Here is a 17,192-nt window from a genome sequence, read left to right on the forward strand (position 1 = left end):
GACAGGGCCAATGGATCCTGCGAGTACAAACAGTCAGCTTGCCTCTCCTGATCCTAGGTTTGAAGCCATGGATCACAGAATGGATCAGATGGCGCTTGCGCTACAGGCTCTATTATCTCGTGCCAATAACCCACCAGAGGAGATACGTAATACCCCTGTTTCTCCTGTCGGTTCAGGTCTAGAGGTAGCCACAGTGGGTGCTTCTTCTCGCATTACCCCCCCAGTACGCTATGGTGGGGCTCCTGAGAAGTGTCGTGGTTTATTAAACCAAATTAGTATCCATTTTGAATTGCAACCTCGCTCTTATCCTACAGATAGGGCAAAGGTAGGATTTATTATCACCCTACTTATTGAGAAAGCTCTGAGATGGGCCAACCCATTATGGGAGAACGATAACCCATTAGTTTATAACTATAACGCCTTTGTAGCTGCTTTTAGAAGAACATTTGACCCTCCAGGTAGAAAGGTTAATGCAGCCAGATTACTGTTGCGTCTGAGACAGGAGAACCGAACGCTGGTGGATTATGCACTAGAGTTCAGGTCTCTGGCGTCAGAGGTCAAGTGGAATGAGCAGGCGTATATGGATGTATTTTTGAATGGCTTATCTGAAGTAATCCTTGATGAGGTTGCTACCAGAGAACTCCCTGAGAATTAGAGGATTTAATTTCGTTCATCTCTCGTATAGATGAACGTTTAAGAGAGAGACAGAACACTCGAGAGAGGAACCGGAGACCTTCTTTTAGGTTAGCCCCCGCTTTTCCAAGTCCTGACTCCACGGTATCTTTGCTTCCTAAACCTATGCAGATAGGGTATACCCGCCTCTCTGAGGAGGAAAGACAGTACAGGAGAAGAGAGGGTTTGTGTATGTATTGTGGAGCTAAGGGTAATTTACTCTCGAACTGTTCTAACCGCCCGGGAAACGCTCGCACCTAAGTCTCTCTAGAGGACAGGCCTTGGGTGTTTCTATTTTGTCCTCTACTCCTAATTATAAAGATCACAGGCTTCTGCTACCAGTTTCCTTAACTTGCGGGAGGGAAGTAGTAAGGGCTATGGCTTTGATAGATTTCGGTGCTGCTGAGAATTTTATCGACCAAGCCTTTGCTAGTAAAAACAATTTCCCATCCCAGCTAAGGGAGACACCCTTGGCCGTTGAGGCCATAGATGGTAGACCACTACTAGACCCTGTTATCTTTCGTGAGACCATACCCATTGAGTTAAATGTTGGTATCCTACACGTGGAGAATTTATCTCTTCTGCTCATTTCGTCTCCTTCCGTTCCCATAGTTCTGGGGTACCCATGGTTGAAAGAACATAACCCTATTATTGATTGGGAGTTAGGGGAGATACTCTCGTGGGGCCAGGGCTGCCAGGATCGGTGTTTGTGCAAGGTTTCTCCATTAGCTAATATTAACATACAGGAGAATCCTACTCAGTCCACAGAAAGACAAATACCAGACCTTTACCTATCCTTAAGGGCAGTGTTTGACAAGAAGAATGCCGATTCTTTGCCGCCACACAGGTCATTTGACTGTAAAATTAAGCTTCTACCCGGGACTATGCCTCCGAGGGGCCATGTATATCCTTTGTCTGTTCAGGAAAACTCGGTTCTAGAGGAGTATATTCAGGAGAATTTAGAAAAGGGATTCATCAGGAGGTCTTCTTCTCCGGCCGGGGCGGGGTTCTTTTTCATTAAGAAGAAGGATGGCACGCTGAGACCTTGTATCGATTACCGAGGCTTGAATAAAATAACTGTCAGAAATGCCTATCCTATCCCACTGATTACCGAGTTATTTGATCGTCTTAAGGGCTCCAAAATCTTCACCAAGTTAGATCTCAGAGGGGCTTACAATTTGGTGAGAATCCAGCAAGGTCACGAGTGGATGACGGCATTCAATACCCGGTATGGCCATTACGAATACACTGTTATGCCATTTGGACTATGCAATGCTCCTGCAGTATTTCAAGAGTTGATTAATGAGGTACTTAGGGAGTTTCAGCATGATTGTGTTATTGTTTACCTGGACGACATACTAATACACTCTAAGGAGATTGAGACTCACCATAGACAGGTCAGAAAGGTGTTACACAAACTTCTGCAACATGGTCTATACTGCAAATTGGAAAAGTGCAGTTTTGATGAGTCTCAGGTAGACTTTCTTGGGTACGTGATTTCTGGGGAAGGTTTTAAAATGGATCCTGGTAAACTCCAATCTATTTTAGACTGGCCTTTGCCCAAAGGACTCAAGGCTATCCAAAGGTTTATTGGTTTTTCCAACTACTATAGGCGCTTCATTAAGGGTTACTCCTCTATCATTGCGCCTATTACCAATATGACCAAACAAGGGGCTGATACTAAGTTCTGGTCTGAGGAAGCTCTTGGTGCTTTTAAGACTCTCAAGGAACTTTTTGCCTCAGCTCCCATTCTAGTTCATCCTGATACGACTCTGCCTTTCTTGCTCGAGGTCGATGCTTCTGAGACAGGAGTTGGGGCTGTTCTGTCTCAAAGGTTAGGGGTGGATAAACCGTTACACCCTTGTGGTTTCTTCTCTAAAAATGTTCTGGGCCTGAGAGCAGATATGACATCGGGGAGAGGGAACTGTTAGCGGTCATTAAGGCTTTAAAGGAGTGGAGACATTTACTGGAAGGGACACTACACCCTGTTACTATCCTAACGGATCATAAGAACTTGTCTTATATTGGGGAGGCTAAGCGCTTGTCCGCCAGGCAGGCTCGCTGGGCTTTGTTCCTCACTCACTTTAATTATGTACTTACGTATAGACCTGGTTCTAAGAACTCTAAAGCCGATGCTTTGTCTCATCAATATGAACCATCCACTATAACTGAACCACTTCTGTCCTCCATAGTTCCTAAGGGGAATATCATCGCGAACACGAATCTCAGGATTCACTCTCCATTGCTTTCTGAGATCATGAAGTTTCAGCATTTGGCATCCAAACAGACTCCTGGGGATCGACACTTCGTTCCTGCCGCTCTCCAACTGGAGGTGCTACGCTGTCTCCATAACAGCAAGGTGGCTGGGCATCCTGGCATCCGCAAGACCTATGTGCTAGTCTCTAAAGATTTTTGGTGGCCTGACTTACGCAAGGATATTAAAGAATTCATCGGGGCATGTGAAGTTTGTACCAAGACCAAGCTACCCCATTCGCTTCCATGCGGATTTCTGCACCCTTTAGAGGTTCCTGAAAAGCCTTGGTCCTGCCTGGCAATGGACTTCATTGTTGATTTGCCTATCTCTAAAAAGCAGACTGTCATCCTCACTGTGGTAGACAGATTTACTAAAATGGCTCACTTCATTCCCTTACCTAAACTCCCATCTTCGCCCGAATTAGCGGAGATATTCGCCAGGGAGATTTTCCGTTTGCATGGGATACCTTCCCAAATTGTCTCTGACAGAGGCTCCCAATTTGTTTCCCGTTTTTGGAGATCATTCTGCTCCCAACTAGGCATCAAATTGAATTTCTCCTCTGCCTATCATCCTCAGTCCAATGGAGCTGCTGAACGCACTAACCAAAAAGTTGAACAATATTTACGTTGTTTCGTTTCAGAACACCAGGACGATTGGGTCGGTTTGATTCCTTGGGCGGAGTTTGCACATAACAATCTCATTTGTAATTCTACGCATTCTAGCCCTTTTTTCTTGAATTATGGCTTTCATCCTTCCATCCTTCCTTCGGAGTCTTCTTCTCAAGGGATACCGTCGGTGGATGTTCATGTTGCCAATTTAAGAGAGTTGTGGGATCAAACTCGACAAATCCTTCTGCACAATTCTACGCTGGTTAAAAAACACGCTGACAAACGTAGAAGGGCAGCACCGGTGTTTGTTCCAGGCGATAGAGTATGGTTAAGTACTAGAAACATTCGGTTAAAAGTGCCGTCCATGAAGTTTGCTCCTCGATATATTGGACCTTACAGGGTACTGTCTCAAATTAACCCAGTTGCGTATCGTTTAGCGTTGCCTAATGCCTTACGCATTCCTAATTCATTTCATGTTTCCTTGCTAAAACCATTAATATGTAACAGGTTCTCCTCCACGATCGCCCCTCCCCGCTCAGTTCAGGTCGAGGGTCAGGAGGAGTATGAGGTCAATTCCATCGTTGATTCTCGAATCTCACGGGGGAAACTTCAATATCTGGTCGCTTGGAAGGGTTATGGTCCTGAGGAGAGAAGTTGGGTACCTCAGGAGGAGGTGCATGCTCCCCGTCTCCGCAGGGCGTTTCACTCTCGATTCCCTTCTCGCCCTGGTGTATTCCGCCCGGTGGGCGTATCTGAGAGGGGGGGTACTGTCAGGGTACCTGCGGTCTCTACCTCCGAAAGAGGTAGAGACTTAGCTCTTCCTCCATCCAGACGGCCTGATGGCTCCCTTTCCCACGGTCTATCCGGTCATGCAAGGCCGGCCGCGAGGGAGTGACTGCCTTTTACAGCATCTAGGCAGGAAGTTGTCATCAGGACACTCCTCCGGAACGACCTGTCACTCAATTGCTGCAGGACCAATCAGGACGCCTCGGAGGCGTGGTTACTGCTCTGAACAGGGTATTTAACAGAGCTTCTTTCATTAGCTCATTGCCCTGTCGTGGTTCTAGCTTGTTCTAGTCACTCAGTGCTTGTGTATTCTATTATCCCTTTTGGTTTTGACCCGGCTTGTTTACCTTACTCTGCTTATCTCTGTTACCCTTGATTCGGCTTGTCTCTCGCTTACCTGTCTTCTGTTACCCTCGACCTCGGCTTGTCTTTGACCATTCTATACTGTACTACTTACGTTAGTCCGGTCATTCTAAGGTCCGGTATACGTATCTGGCTACTGTTTGTACTCTGCGTGTTGGATCCCTGTCCCGATCCTGACACTCTACCACCTGTACACCAATGACACCAAGATATATCTGTCCTCTCTTGTTCTCTCTCCCTGCTGTTCTAGAACACATCACAAGTTACCTTTCTTCCATCTGTGTTTGAATGTCCTGCCGCTTTCTAAAACTCAGTTTCTCTAAAACCTGTTTCACCCTGTTTCACTCTCTCTGCAAGTTGGTGGCACCTGCATCGGCCCATCCTTGCAAGTTTGTTGTTGAGGTGTTTCTAATTCACAAACCTGTCTATTGCTCTCTCCAAAGTGGCCAAGTCCACTCTCACATTTCAGTTCTGCTACTTTCCCACCTTGTCGTTTGGTTGCAATCCCTCTCAATGCCCTTTCTATTGTGTTTTTATACCTCACCTCCATTAGATGTAAGCTCGTTTGAGCAGGGTACATAACAACCTACTGTGCCTGTAACATTTGGTAATTGTCTCATTTATTGTTAAATTTACCCCTTTATAACATTATAGAGTACTGTGGAATAAGTTGCAGCTATATATATGCTAATAATAGTAATAAAAAGGTGGGGATATTTCATGACCCCCTTCTCTGCAAGGATAGTCATTCATTTTTCTAAAGCAGGGTTCAAGCCCCAGGTGTTTCTAGAACCTATCAACTCAGCACCAGCTTGGCACTGTTTATACTATGAACAATTTTATTTCAATAAAAATACTCCTCATAAAAAACAACAACATTATTTATAATTAAGTATAGCCAGTGAGAGGTTTGGGAAATTCTGAGAAAGCATAAAAAATATGTTGCGTTTCAAGAGTTTAAATGTAATTTTTTAGGACATCTAAGGAAGTTGGTCAATATGCTAATTGGTCATGAAAAAAAATACAATCTGTTGGAAGCCCTATGATGTCATGATGCAAGATTTCATGAGACCTATGATGTCATAAGGCTAAAGAAGTGTAGAGGTAAAACTGAAGGATGTGTAGAGGGACACCAATGGATTAATCTGACTTGTGGCATGCCGTCTCAGTACCAGCATAGGACTTCTGGGATCTTATCTATAGTCCCATTAGGCATTGTTATGCCTTGTGGAATTATAATGCCCCATATAGTAATTTTTTGATGGCATCATTGTTTCTGAGGTTTCCTATGGATTCTCAGCTCAGATTTATCAACAAGTAAATGTTATTTTGTGATAACTTTGCTGTGTTGGCAGAAAATGCAGCTAGTGACTTCTTCTATTAAATCAAATCATTAGAACATTCAACACTTTTGTAAATCTCCCCATTTTCTTGTATTTCTATTGTATGAGCTGATGTTTATATTTCACTTTAAGCTATTTCTAGATTACTTACCTGGTAGGATGATGATGCTACACCCCAAGCAAAATTTGACGGGAACTCCCCATAGAGAAACTCATCTTCATTGTCCATGGGGATGCCATTGTTTCGGATAACATTAGCATAGTATATAGCAGACCATTTAGGGGTCCTTGGCCGGTTAGGGTCTTGGAAATCCACGTGGTGCAAACCGAATCGTAAAATATACCCATATGTCCATTCAAAGGTATCCATGAGAGACCAGGGACTGTATCCTTTTAGATTCACCCCATCGATACTCTGAGCTGCACAGGTAAAAGGTATGTGTAAATAATCCTCTCATATAACTAAGCAATATACCATAATCAGAAAGACACAGACTTAACATTATCAGGATTATTTAATAAAGTGAGAATTCAAGTGATTTTTAAGTTTAAGACCAGAGTGGCCAAACTGAATGCATCTCTATAAGTAAAGTTCAGTGTCTCCATGCAGAGGGTGGAGACACTGAATGTCAGTCTCTGTGTGCAGCACTGCCCCAGGAAGCACCTCTACCAGCCATCTGATGAGTGGCCAGTGGAGTTATCACTAGGCTGTAATGTAAACACTGCATTTTCTCTCAAAAGCCTGAAAGAAATGATTCTACTCATCAAAAAATACAATAAGCTAGTGACAATATTGTCCTTTAATATTTGAAAATCATTTTGAATTCTAACTTTTGTGAATAACCCTCTATGACTTATTTGATGATTTATTAATCACTAATAAGTTTTAATACAAATCAATTCATTGTTGCATACATTAATACGAGGTCCAAATGTGGAGCCAATTTGAGAACTTTTTAAAAATATACTTTATACTATCTACCTGTTCTATGAATGCAAATGTGTGTACCTCTGAATATTTACATCGGAGGACACATGTTGAGCTACCACAATATTTATTGAATTTATATTCCATCAAAATAACAATTTCCTCTAAAGTATCCAATTACTTGTAAATATTAAATACAAATTATATGTAAGTAAGATTTGGGGCAATTTAACTATTTACAAAGTTCCCAACTGAAAACAACTATTTACCTTTTAAAGCTTCATCAATGTAGGTTTTGTAGTAAAATATACGCTCAGTGTCACCATATTCTTGTTGCGTGGGTGTAGCCACTCCATTTTCAGTAATATAAATAGGAACATCTTCATATTCTTCTTTTATCCAGTTTAGGAGTCTCCGGAGTCCCCAGGCTACTGCCCTGTGATCACCAAGTGCTGTACCTGGCCATTCAGGATGGACTTCTTCCAATACATCCATGTCTCCTTGGCGAGATGGTGGGCTAATCCTCCATGTTTTGTGAGAAATCAATTTCGAGGAGTAGATGTTAATACAGAAAACGTCAGCTGTGCCCTGGATTTCTGCTTTTTCTTCTTCTGTAAAAACAGGAAGCCTGGAGGATTTCAGACCCTCCAAGTCACTTTTATTTGCCACTTGCCATTTCATAACTTCTGGGTAGTCACCATTTTTAAAGATAGGATGAGCAAACCACCCTAACGTGAACTGTAGATAGCGATCAGCTGCTTCTATATCCCTTAGATTACTGGGGTCTTTGGGTTCTGCCCATTCTGTATTGAGGCTCAAAGAGATTACACCACCTTGAGTTGGCCGATATGTCTTGTCATAGGTATGGTAGACCTTGGCATGGACTTTCAGCAGGTGGTGAGCTACTCTATATGGTGCATAACCAGGGTCATTGGCTTGTGGTGGGAAGTAACCAAACCCATATCCAGCTGTTACAAAACTGAAGGGTTGATGAAATGTCATCCAAAACTTTACCCGATCTCCAAAGGTTTGAAAGCAAAAATCTGCATAACTATGAAAGGCTTCACCCACCATATCATTCTCCCAGCCACCTATGTCTTGAAGAGCTTGAGGCAGGTCAAAATGATACAGTGTTACCATAGGGATTATATTGTTTGCAAGTAGGCCATCAATAAGTTTGTTATAATATTCAACCCCTTTAGCATTAGTGGCTCCTTGTCCATTTGGAAAAATTCTAGACCAAGACAACGAAAACCTGTAGCTTTTAACCCCTAAGGACCTCAGCATATACAGGTCAGCATCTAGTCGGTGATAACTATCACAGGCAACATCCCCATTACCATTCTCAGCAATATTACCAGGAACATGGGAAAATGTATCCCAAATACTAGGTCCTTTCCCGTCAGCATTCCATCCACCTTCAACCTGATAGGAAGAGGTTGAAACCCCCCATTGAAAGTCCTCTGGCATTGTGGCATGAAAATACATGTCTCTTTCAAAATAAGTTTGACCTGAAAATTTTTCCCACACAACTTTTGCTTTTGAAGGAACATCAGATGGAGGTAGAGGAGCTAATCTTCTTTCATGGGGCCATCTTGGAGTTTGAACCACAGCCCTGCTTTGCTTTACCACTGGAAAACCATTATGTTCGATGATGCTTGAAAATAAATATGCAGATTCTTTGGGAGTCCTCTGTCTGTTAACATTTTCAAAGCTTACATGGTGCAAGCCAAACCTCTGGCTGTAACCGTGAGAGCCTTCAAAGCCATCCAGAAGGGACCTTACATTGTATCCATTGACTGACACACCATCAATTGAAACAGCTGTAAATCATTTAGGGATATAAAAGTTACTAAGGATATGTTCTCCATAATTAGCTGAATATATAGTTACATAGTTAGATAGCTGAAAAGAGACTTGCGTCCATCAAGTTCAGCCTTCCTCACACCTGTTTTTTGCTGTTGATCCAAAAGAGAAAAAACAAAAACAAAAAAAAACCCCAGTTTGAAGCACAATTATGCAACAAGCTAGGACAAAAAATTCCTTATTGACCCCAGAATGGCAGTCAGATTTATCCTTGAATCAAGCAGTTATTACCCTACATTTAAACACAATTAAACAATGAACAATCAAGTACCCAAAAGTAATAGCACATTAACTTACACTGACATGTCTTATAGGTTTAAATTTATATTGTGAGTTGAGAAAAATAAAATCAACATCTTTTAATAGGCCTTTATATTGTGCTCTTTTCCAATCTATCATAGGTAATAAGAGGAGGTAGAGAACAACAAGGAAGGGAGGCAATTTATTATCCAGGTGCTGTACAAATTCAGGTTCAAGAGGACATCTTTAAAAATAGAGGTAAAAGTCAAACCTGTTCAATGTGGTTGCAGAATTTCTAGTAAAAATATAGATTTTTCAATCAATCTAAGAAAAAATAAGGTCCCTCCTTTCACATCTCCATAAACTGTCTTCACAGAGGTGAAATGAATCATTTATCATTTTTAGATTTGTTTTTTAGCATAGACCTCCCTCTTCCAGATTACTCTCTTGCTCTCTATCAAAACAACACCTTCCTCCCCTCCACCTATGCACAGAGGATGGTGGCTCAGTTCATTAAGTATAGCGCCAAAGACTGCTGCCTGCATATTCCTCCAATCTCATTTGTTTACTTAGCCTCCCACCTGTTGTGCATGTTGTTGATGAGCATCAATGGGAAACATTGTCTGCTCCTCTTACATATCAAGTCATTCTAAAGACAAAAATGGAATTGGGGCACAAACAAATGTATTTCTCAGCAATGGTGCTTTCATAGAGGCCAAAATGTTTTAAAAATACAGATTAAGAAACAGCGCACACATAGAAAATACAGTTTTAAATGTAACAAGGCCACTTAAGTAATCGTGCGCTTAAATGATTAATTGTTATGGAATAAAAGCACAATGCGGATCACTTCTAAGATCTAATCTTTCAGTTATTGCCTATGTTACCTTTTAAAACCTCGTTGATGTAGGCAGTCAAGTAATCCTTTCTAACTGTGTCATTAAACACATCTCCATCGTATGTTGTTGGCATTCCGTTCCCAGTTATGTATATCTTCAGGTTGTCTTTCACATACTCCTCCTTCACATAGTTTAGCAACCTCCTGAAACCCCAGGGGACCACTTTAATCCATGAAGAGGCAGTCTCAGGCCATGATGGATCCACATGAGATGTAAAGTCCCCAATATTATGGTAGTCAGGAACACAGCTGGTGCTAGGGGAAGCTTGGATCAGTCGGGAGGTATAGTGGGAGATTCCTAGGAAGTCAGCAGTACCATGAATGTAGGATTTCTCTTCCTCTGTGAATACAGGCAGTGGGAAAACTGTGCTGGGACACTGCTGGTTTTTCAGTTGAATCTGGGTTTTAAGACCCTCGGGGTAGTCACCATTGATTAATATTGGATGGGCGAACCAACCGAGCATGGAGTGAATATAGAGCTCTGCGGCTTTCACATCCTCTGTGTTATGAGCTGTCTGTGGCTCTGCCCAATCAGAGTTCAAAGAGATTCCCACCTGGCCCTGCTGCTGGGAGCGATATTTATCATTGTACACATGCCAGGCTTTAGCATGCGCTTTCAGGATGTTGTGGGTCACCTAACAGGAAAATACAGGTCAACATTTAGACATCAGTGGAGGAATGTCTACCCTTAAAAGTAGAGCATTTGCTAAAAATATTACATTTATTGGTGATCATCATTAGTTTTCACTATATACAACCATTATATGGCTAAAGGTGGTCAGTGTCAGAGATTAGTATTTTTATATTTGGTCATAAATTGATGGGGAGTCCAAATGCATATATGGATGTTCTATTAAAAAAAAGTGTATCATATGCAACGTAATTGCCTTATGTTATATTTTTAGTATTGTTCATGATACATTCTATTAAACTTACCTTGTAGGAGGCCCTTCCTGGATCTTTAATGCCAGGGGCATGCTCTCCAGTGCCATAACCAGCGTAACTAACAACCCAAGGTTCATGGAATGTTAGCCAAAATTTCACCCGGTCACCAAAATGTCTGAAACAGTAATCGGCATAGTCCATAAAGGCATCAATAATGATCTCATTCTGCCAGCCTCCAAGGTCTTGCAAGGGTTGAGGCAGGTCCCAGTGATACAAGGTGACCATTGGTTCAATGTTTGCATCTCGCAAACTGTTGATTAATTTATTGTAGTATTTCACTCCTTTGGCGTTCTCTTTAGTGTTAAACCCTGTTGGAAAAATCCTAGCCCAAGATAAAGAGAACTGATATGTTTTGGCCTGCAAACCCTTCAAAAGATACACATCATAGTCAGTTTTGTAGTAGCTGTCACTAGCCACATTGGCGGTTGCGTTGTTATCTGCATGGTTATTCTGTCCAAATGTGTCCCATATGCTTTCTCCTTTCCCGTCTTCTGCCCAACCTCCTTCCACTTTGAAGGCAGCAGTAGATGCTCCCCATGTAAAACCACTGGGAAATGTGCCCTCATTGAAGGTGTCTCTCTCAGTAACCGTCTGATTAGCAAATCTTTCCCAAACGGTGTTGTACGATGCTCGTGACGTCAATGGCAAGCTTTTAAGGTTTTCTACACTACAAGAGGAAAATAACAGTGTTGGGAACAATTTCTTGACATATATAACTCAAACTCTTTTTTTTTTTTTTTTAAACAATATTTACTACAAATCTTGCTTAAAGCGAACTGTCACATTTCTGAATTCACCACAAAATAAAATATTAAACATTAACTATAACTTGTATTAGCCTTTCTTTTATTATATCTTTTTAATTTCTATGAAAAATGTTAACATCATGTTTCAATAACATCATGATTCAGTTCAAGCTAGGCAAAGCCAGAGCAAACTTGGAGGAGAAATTTAAATATTGTTGGAGATTTATCAATGTGTTGCCAACACAATTCACTCTAATTTTTGCCAAATGTTTGGTGGAATTTATTAAAATTCTTAGATATTTTCAGCCTTTTTTGTACATCTTAATGTCTTGGTATTAGCAGGGTTGTGGCAGATGGTATCAGGGCTGTCCTAAAAGACTGTAATACTATTGCAATTCGTGTGTTATTTCTGTTTCTATGTTTAAAATGTATGTGGCATTCGTATGATTGTTCGGTAGTTTCCATCCGTACTCCATACGAATGTAAACTACCGAACCAATAGACCACCCCAGAGAGAAGTGTGTACCTTATTAAGCGTTCACATTTCTCTAACCGCAGGTTAATCGGTACTTTTGGCATGTATCTGGGTGGCCGCCGTTCGGTATACGAACACGTGGTGGCGGCCATCTTACGCACGAAAATCTCAGCGGTGTTTGGTCGTCGAGTGTCTGGAACTCAAATCGGACACTCGATTACCCGAACACCGCTGAGACCTCCATGGCTCCGTAACTCACGAACGGAAAGGCTAATCAGCCTCCTGTTCGGTAGGTTCAAAGTACCGAACAAGGGGAATCATACGAATCTAATATTAATCGTGGATGGCAGTATTTGATGTGTGTTTTACCTCCCGTGTGCGGTCGGTCAAATTACACCGTCCACCTAACTCCCGAACCCCTGGTCTGATCTGGGTGATTTTTGGATATGTTAGTCACCCAGATCAGGGCTACCAGGGGGTACCCCCAGTATTATTGTAACTGCTTGTTTTGGGGTACATTCAGAACTCAGGGAAAACTACAGTATGTATAATGGGATTAAGTGTCATACTGAGGGGAGGAGATGTGTGGGAGGTAACGGTTACACTATTGGATACTGTACTGATTAATGTGAATCCCTCCCTTTATAAGGAGACTGTGTGGATTAAAAGTCAGTTCTGCTCCTGATGCTGTGTGTCGTCCATTCATTGGGATCTGTATGGGGATATTCGTGGATTACTTTAGTTGCTGGAATTACTGCTTCATGCTGTTTTCACTACTTGTTCCTGAGCCTCACTGGGATTTTTAGTGGAGTTAACCTGTGGAATATCAGGCCTCCGCTACAAGGGTTAAATCAATCAATACCTTGGTCTCCCCCCTGTCAGTTGGGTCCATATTTAGTGGCCCCATACAGACAGATTTGAGAAGGCCTCCTTGGGCACACCAACTTAATCATATTTCTACAACTATGCCATAGTTCTCTGCTTGACATGCAAAAACAGCACAGACATATATTGTGTTTTAGTCTTAACTCTGTTCTGGTCAGGAAGCAGACGTCATTCTGTGATTGTATAGCTTGGTGTCAAATACTTTTGAGACCAAAAATGATAAAATTCCCCTCAATTTGAAGCAAATAGAAAAAAATCTGGTGTGCATCACCTGCATATCTCAAGTTGGATTTCGACTCATCTTCCACCTACAGATGTCAACTTAATTTTTTTCCTCTAAAATTAACTTTTTTATTTCAAATGTTTTAGAATATAAATACCTCACATACCTTTTCATATCAGGAGGTGAGTTGTTTAAAAACGCCTTGATATCATATCCCACGAAAACTGCTCCAGATTCACTCAGTGCTGGAATAGATTTATTTATTTTTTTAAATTACTAATCATGTTCCTTTATTCTCTTGTTATCTTGTCTTGTGTCTGTTCAAGTTTAGCATATTGTAAATAAACTCTATGCCTGTCCTTCTCTCCATTTTATAACTTCCCTAATACCGCCTGCATAATAACTGCCTTAAATTCAGGCATATCTTCTTCCCTCTAGTTCCTCAACCTCTTTATTCTTCATTAATTCCTTTTTTGTATTCTTTACTAATGAATTTGTCCATCCATCCATCCATCCATCCACCCACTCTCCATTTATCCATTCATCCATCTACCCATCGATCAATCAACTCTTCATCCATCGTTCACCCATCTACCCATTGATCAATCAACTCTCTATTCATCCATCCATCTATCTATTGATCAAGCAACTATTTATCACCTATCCATGCATCTAGCCATTGATCAATCAACTCTCCATCCATTCATACATCAATCATCCATCATCCATCAACTCTCCATCTACCCATTCATCCATCAACCCATTAATCAATCAACTCTCCATTCATCCATCCATCCATCCATCCATCTATCCATTGATCAATCGACTATTTATCATCTATCCACCCATCTACCTATTGATCAATCAACTCTCCATCCATTAACCATCGATCCATCCATCATTAATTCACTTTCCATCTACTCATTCATCCATCTACCCATCGATCAATCAACTCTCCTTCAATCTGTCCATCTCTCTGTCCATCCATCCTCCCCTCTTCCCATGTAACCTCCATCAACTTTGTTAATTTCAGTATAAATGCTCAGTCTTTGGTAGTTCATATAATCTCACTTACTTTTAGATATTTTAAAGACTGGGATATATTTTTCTTCTGTATTTAGGGAGTTACAGTCGCTCAGCTGTAAAATGAAAACTAAAACATCTCGACCTTTTATCAATTTCTGCAAATCCTACAAAAAGTAAAGAACTAAGGTAAGTATTTTACGAAGATGTCATGGGAAATACAAGACTGTAACGCTTGGATTATATATACAAGTGTTATTTTGAGACACTGATGCCATGATCTCCCAAACAAAGTGGCCATATTGGAACATAACCAATTAACATTTTTATACATTTTCGGAGTGTGATACTAGTTGTTACTTTTTAATGTAAAGTTAACATTAACATGTTTGTAGCTATGGTACTTTGCACAGCAGAATGTCTTGAACATCATATGAACAAAAATAACAAAATTGGCACAGAGTTTGAACTTCCTGAAAATACAGAAGCAATTTTCTGGTGTCTGAATAGGTTAATCATTTGATCTAAGAAGTGTATACAGCCCAGGAATCGGCTGAGCAATTAGTCTGTCACTTTATCATTCTGGCTGGTCTACATCCCTTGGTATAGGTTAAGGTCAGATATCAACCTGAAATACTTTGGTGTAACAATAGATACATTATCATTTGCTGACGATTTATTAATAACCAGTGGCTATTCTTGAGCAAAGTGCTAATTAAGAAGACATAACCATGGACACCAATACAATGTTTCGTGATATTTAGTACATAGCAACGCAAGAGCTCTGGGTTTGCCTTGATAACTCTACCCTGTGGTCTATGTACATGAGCAACACTAACCACAATTGATTTTATGAGGACTTGACATCATTGATCCCAATGGATACTGAATTTTAAGAAGATGTTAAGGTTTATTTAGCAAAGTGAGAATTCAAAGTGAATTTAAAATGTAAGGTCAAAATAGCCAAATCGGAAAAGTCTGCTTTGCTTTCAGTTCTACTGTGACCTGAAATTTGAAATTCTCACTTTGAATTCTCACTTAAGTAAAAAACCCAGACTGTAATATATTGTAGATAAAAGTCAAGATCACAAAATATACCTGGAAACAAGAAAACACAGATTTTTATTTATTACATTTTTTTTTTCAAATAATTAATGTATTGCTTTTTTTGTTACATTATTACCATCGTAAATAATTTGATTCTTACCTGATCTTTGCTGAACATCTGCGATAATTCTCTACCTCTGCAGTTGTAATTCACATTTAAAGCAATAAAATCAACTGATTCCTGAAATTTTAAAAAACAAAGTGATTGTATGAAATAGGACAGGGTGAGATAAATGGTGATGGGATGTAGATGGGAGACTAGGAAAGGTAGGGTAAGATAAAGATTGGGAACTTGGGGAAGTAGGATTGGGATGAAGACCACAGTCTTATTTCCAAACCAACTCCCTTAAGTCCTCTATCTCACTACTTCTTTCCTAGTCTGTGGAGGACTTACAAAGGAAGAGATGGTATCAGTGAGGAAAAAAGGCTAATATTAAGACTGAGAAGAGATGGGATAAAGATTCAGCTAGGGTTGTAAGAGATGTGAGAAAGAATCCCAGGTAGAGGCTAATTAAAGTCTTGAGAGAGATGTAGGATGAAGACCAGGAAGGAAGGTATGAATGAGGATTGTGAAGGGAAAGGTGGAATAAAGGATCCCAGAAAGAGGACGAATAAAGTCCAAAGACTAAAGGAAAGGTTGAATGAAGACGAAGGAGGGTGAAGTAGAATGAAAATGGTCTTAATGGACATATAGTAAATACCAAGCAAGGAAGTGTGTTGAAGATTGCTAAGAAAGAGATGGGATGATGGGACACGTGAGTGGTATCCAAATCATATTATCTCAGGATAGTAAAAAGGATAGTAAAAATATTTTATGGATTCTGCCTATGATTGCTAACAGGAGACAATGCATTTAACCTCCTGCAAGGACCCAGGCAGGTTTACAGAGATGATAGGGGAGTCTGCATGAAATTATTACCATGAAATTTGGTTGTAGGGAAAGGATATTGCTTAAAACGTCAGATTCTAAAGCAATTGACAGCTTTCCACCTGAAAAAAACAAAAACATTACTGTAAAAATCATAATGTTTTCTTTAGCATTAAATGGGGACAAATGTTTTACAAGAGACTAGGTATAGGACAGTGGCATTAAAAAGCACAATGTATCAAATAAATAGAATATTACAGATTTGCATATAATGAGTCGATTTTTCAGCCTCCTGAATATCATACTAACATTAATTTCCCTCTTCACCACCACTTTTCCGCTGCAAACAGTCCACTGTCCTATATCCTCTATCTTCTCAACCAGTATACCAAACTCATTCTTTCTACTCTTTCTCTAGTGAAGTTCATACTTTACGAATATTAAGTTCCATTTCTGTAAGTTTTTCTTTAATTCTAAAGCCTCGAACATTTTTCACCATTAATTCCCCTTGTTCTTTAATTTTAAATCAGCTTTCTGTCTTCCTCACACTAAAACCCCTGTTAGGTGTAAGATCTCCATATTTCTTGTCTTTGGTTCTGCTTTGGTTCTTTGGACTCATAGGTCGACCTCTCATTAAAGTGGAAATGATCATCCTCTCTACTCTCTACTTTCAATCTCACTCAAATATACCAGTCTTTGATCCTCTGAAAACGTGCAATTACTGTGTCATTCACCGTTCTCCATTTACTGGGTCAGGTGTAGGCAACCTTCAACATTCCAGATGTTTTGGACAACTTCTCCCCTAATGCTTTGCTACCATCATGACTGTAAAAACATTATGGGAGATTTAGTCCACAGCATTTGGAGTGCCGAAGGTTGCCTGTCCTGGTACTAGGTTAATCTGATTTTATTGGAAACCTTTGATGTCTTTATCTGTGACAAATCTTCTATTTTCCATCCTG

At 40.5% G+C, this 17,192-nt stretch overlaps 1 protein-coding gene across 1 annotated transcript in view; it reads right to left on the reverse strand.

Annotated features, from left to right (window-relative positions):
• Positions 1-17,192, reverse strand: part of LOC134571222 (lactase/phlorizin hydrolase-like) — a 63,909-nt gene that overhangs the window by 39,190 nt on the left and 7,527 nt on the right. Inside the window, exons 2-10 of the mRNA XM_063429392.1 lie at positions 16,282-16,352; positions 15,463-15,543; positions 14,308-14,413; positions 13,399-13,477; positions 12,534-12,553; positions 10,895-11,565; positions 9,948-10,593; positions 7,224-8,777; positions 6,178-6,446 (exon numbers count right to left, since the gene is read on the reverse strand). Of these exons, the coding sequence (XP_063285462.1) occupies positions 6,178-6,446; positions 7,224-8,777; positions 9,948-10,593; positions 10,895-11,565; positions 12,534-12,553; positions 13,399-13,477; positions 14,308-14,413; positions 15,463-15,543; positions 16,282-16,352 (3,497 nt within the window). The remainder of the gene's footprint in view (positions 1-6,177; positions 6,447-7,223; positions 8,778-9,947; positions 10,594-10,894; positions 11,566-12,533; positions 12,554-13,398; positions 13,478-14,307; positions 14,414-15,462; positions 15,544-16,281; positions 16,353-17,192) is intronic.

The sequence above is a fragment of the Pelobates fuscus genome, chromosome 8 (assembly GCF_036172605.1).
Source record: "Pelobates fuscus isolate aPelFus1 chromosome 8, aPelFus1.pri, whole genome shotgun sequence".
Lineage (NCBI taxonomy): Eukaryota > Metazoa > Chordata > Amphibia > Anura > Pelobatidae > Pelobates > Pelobates fuscus.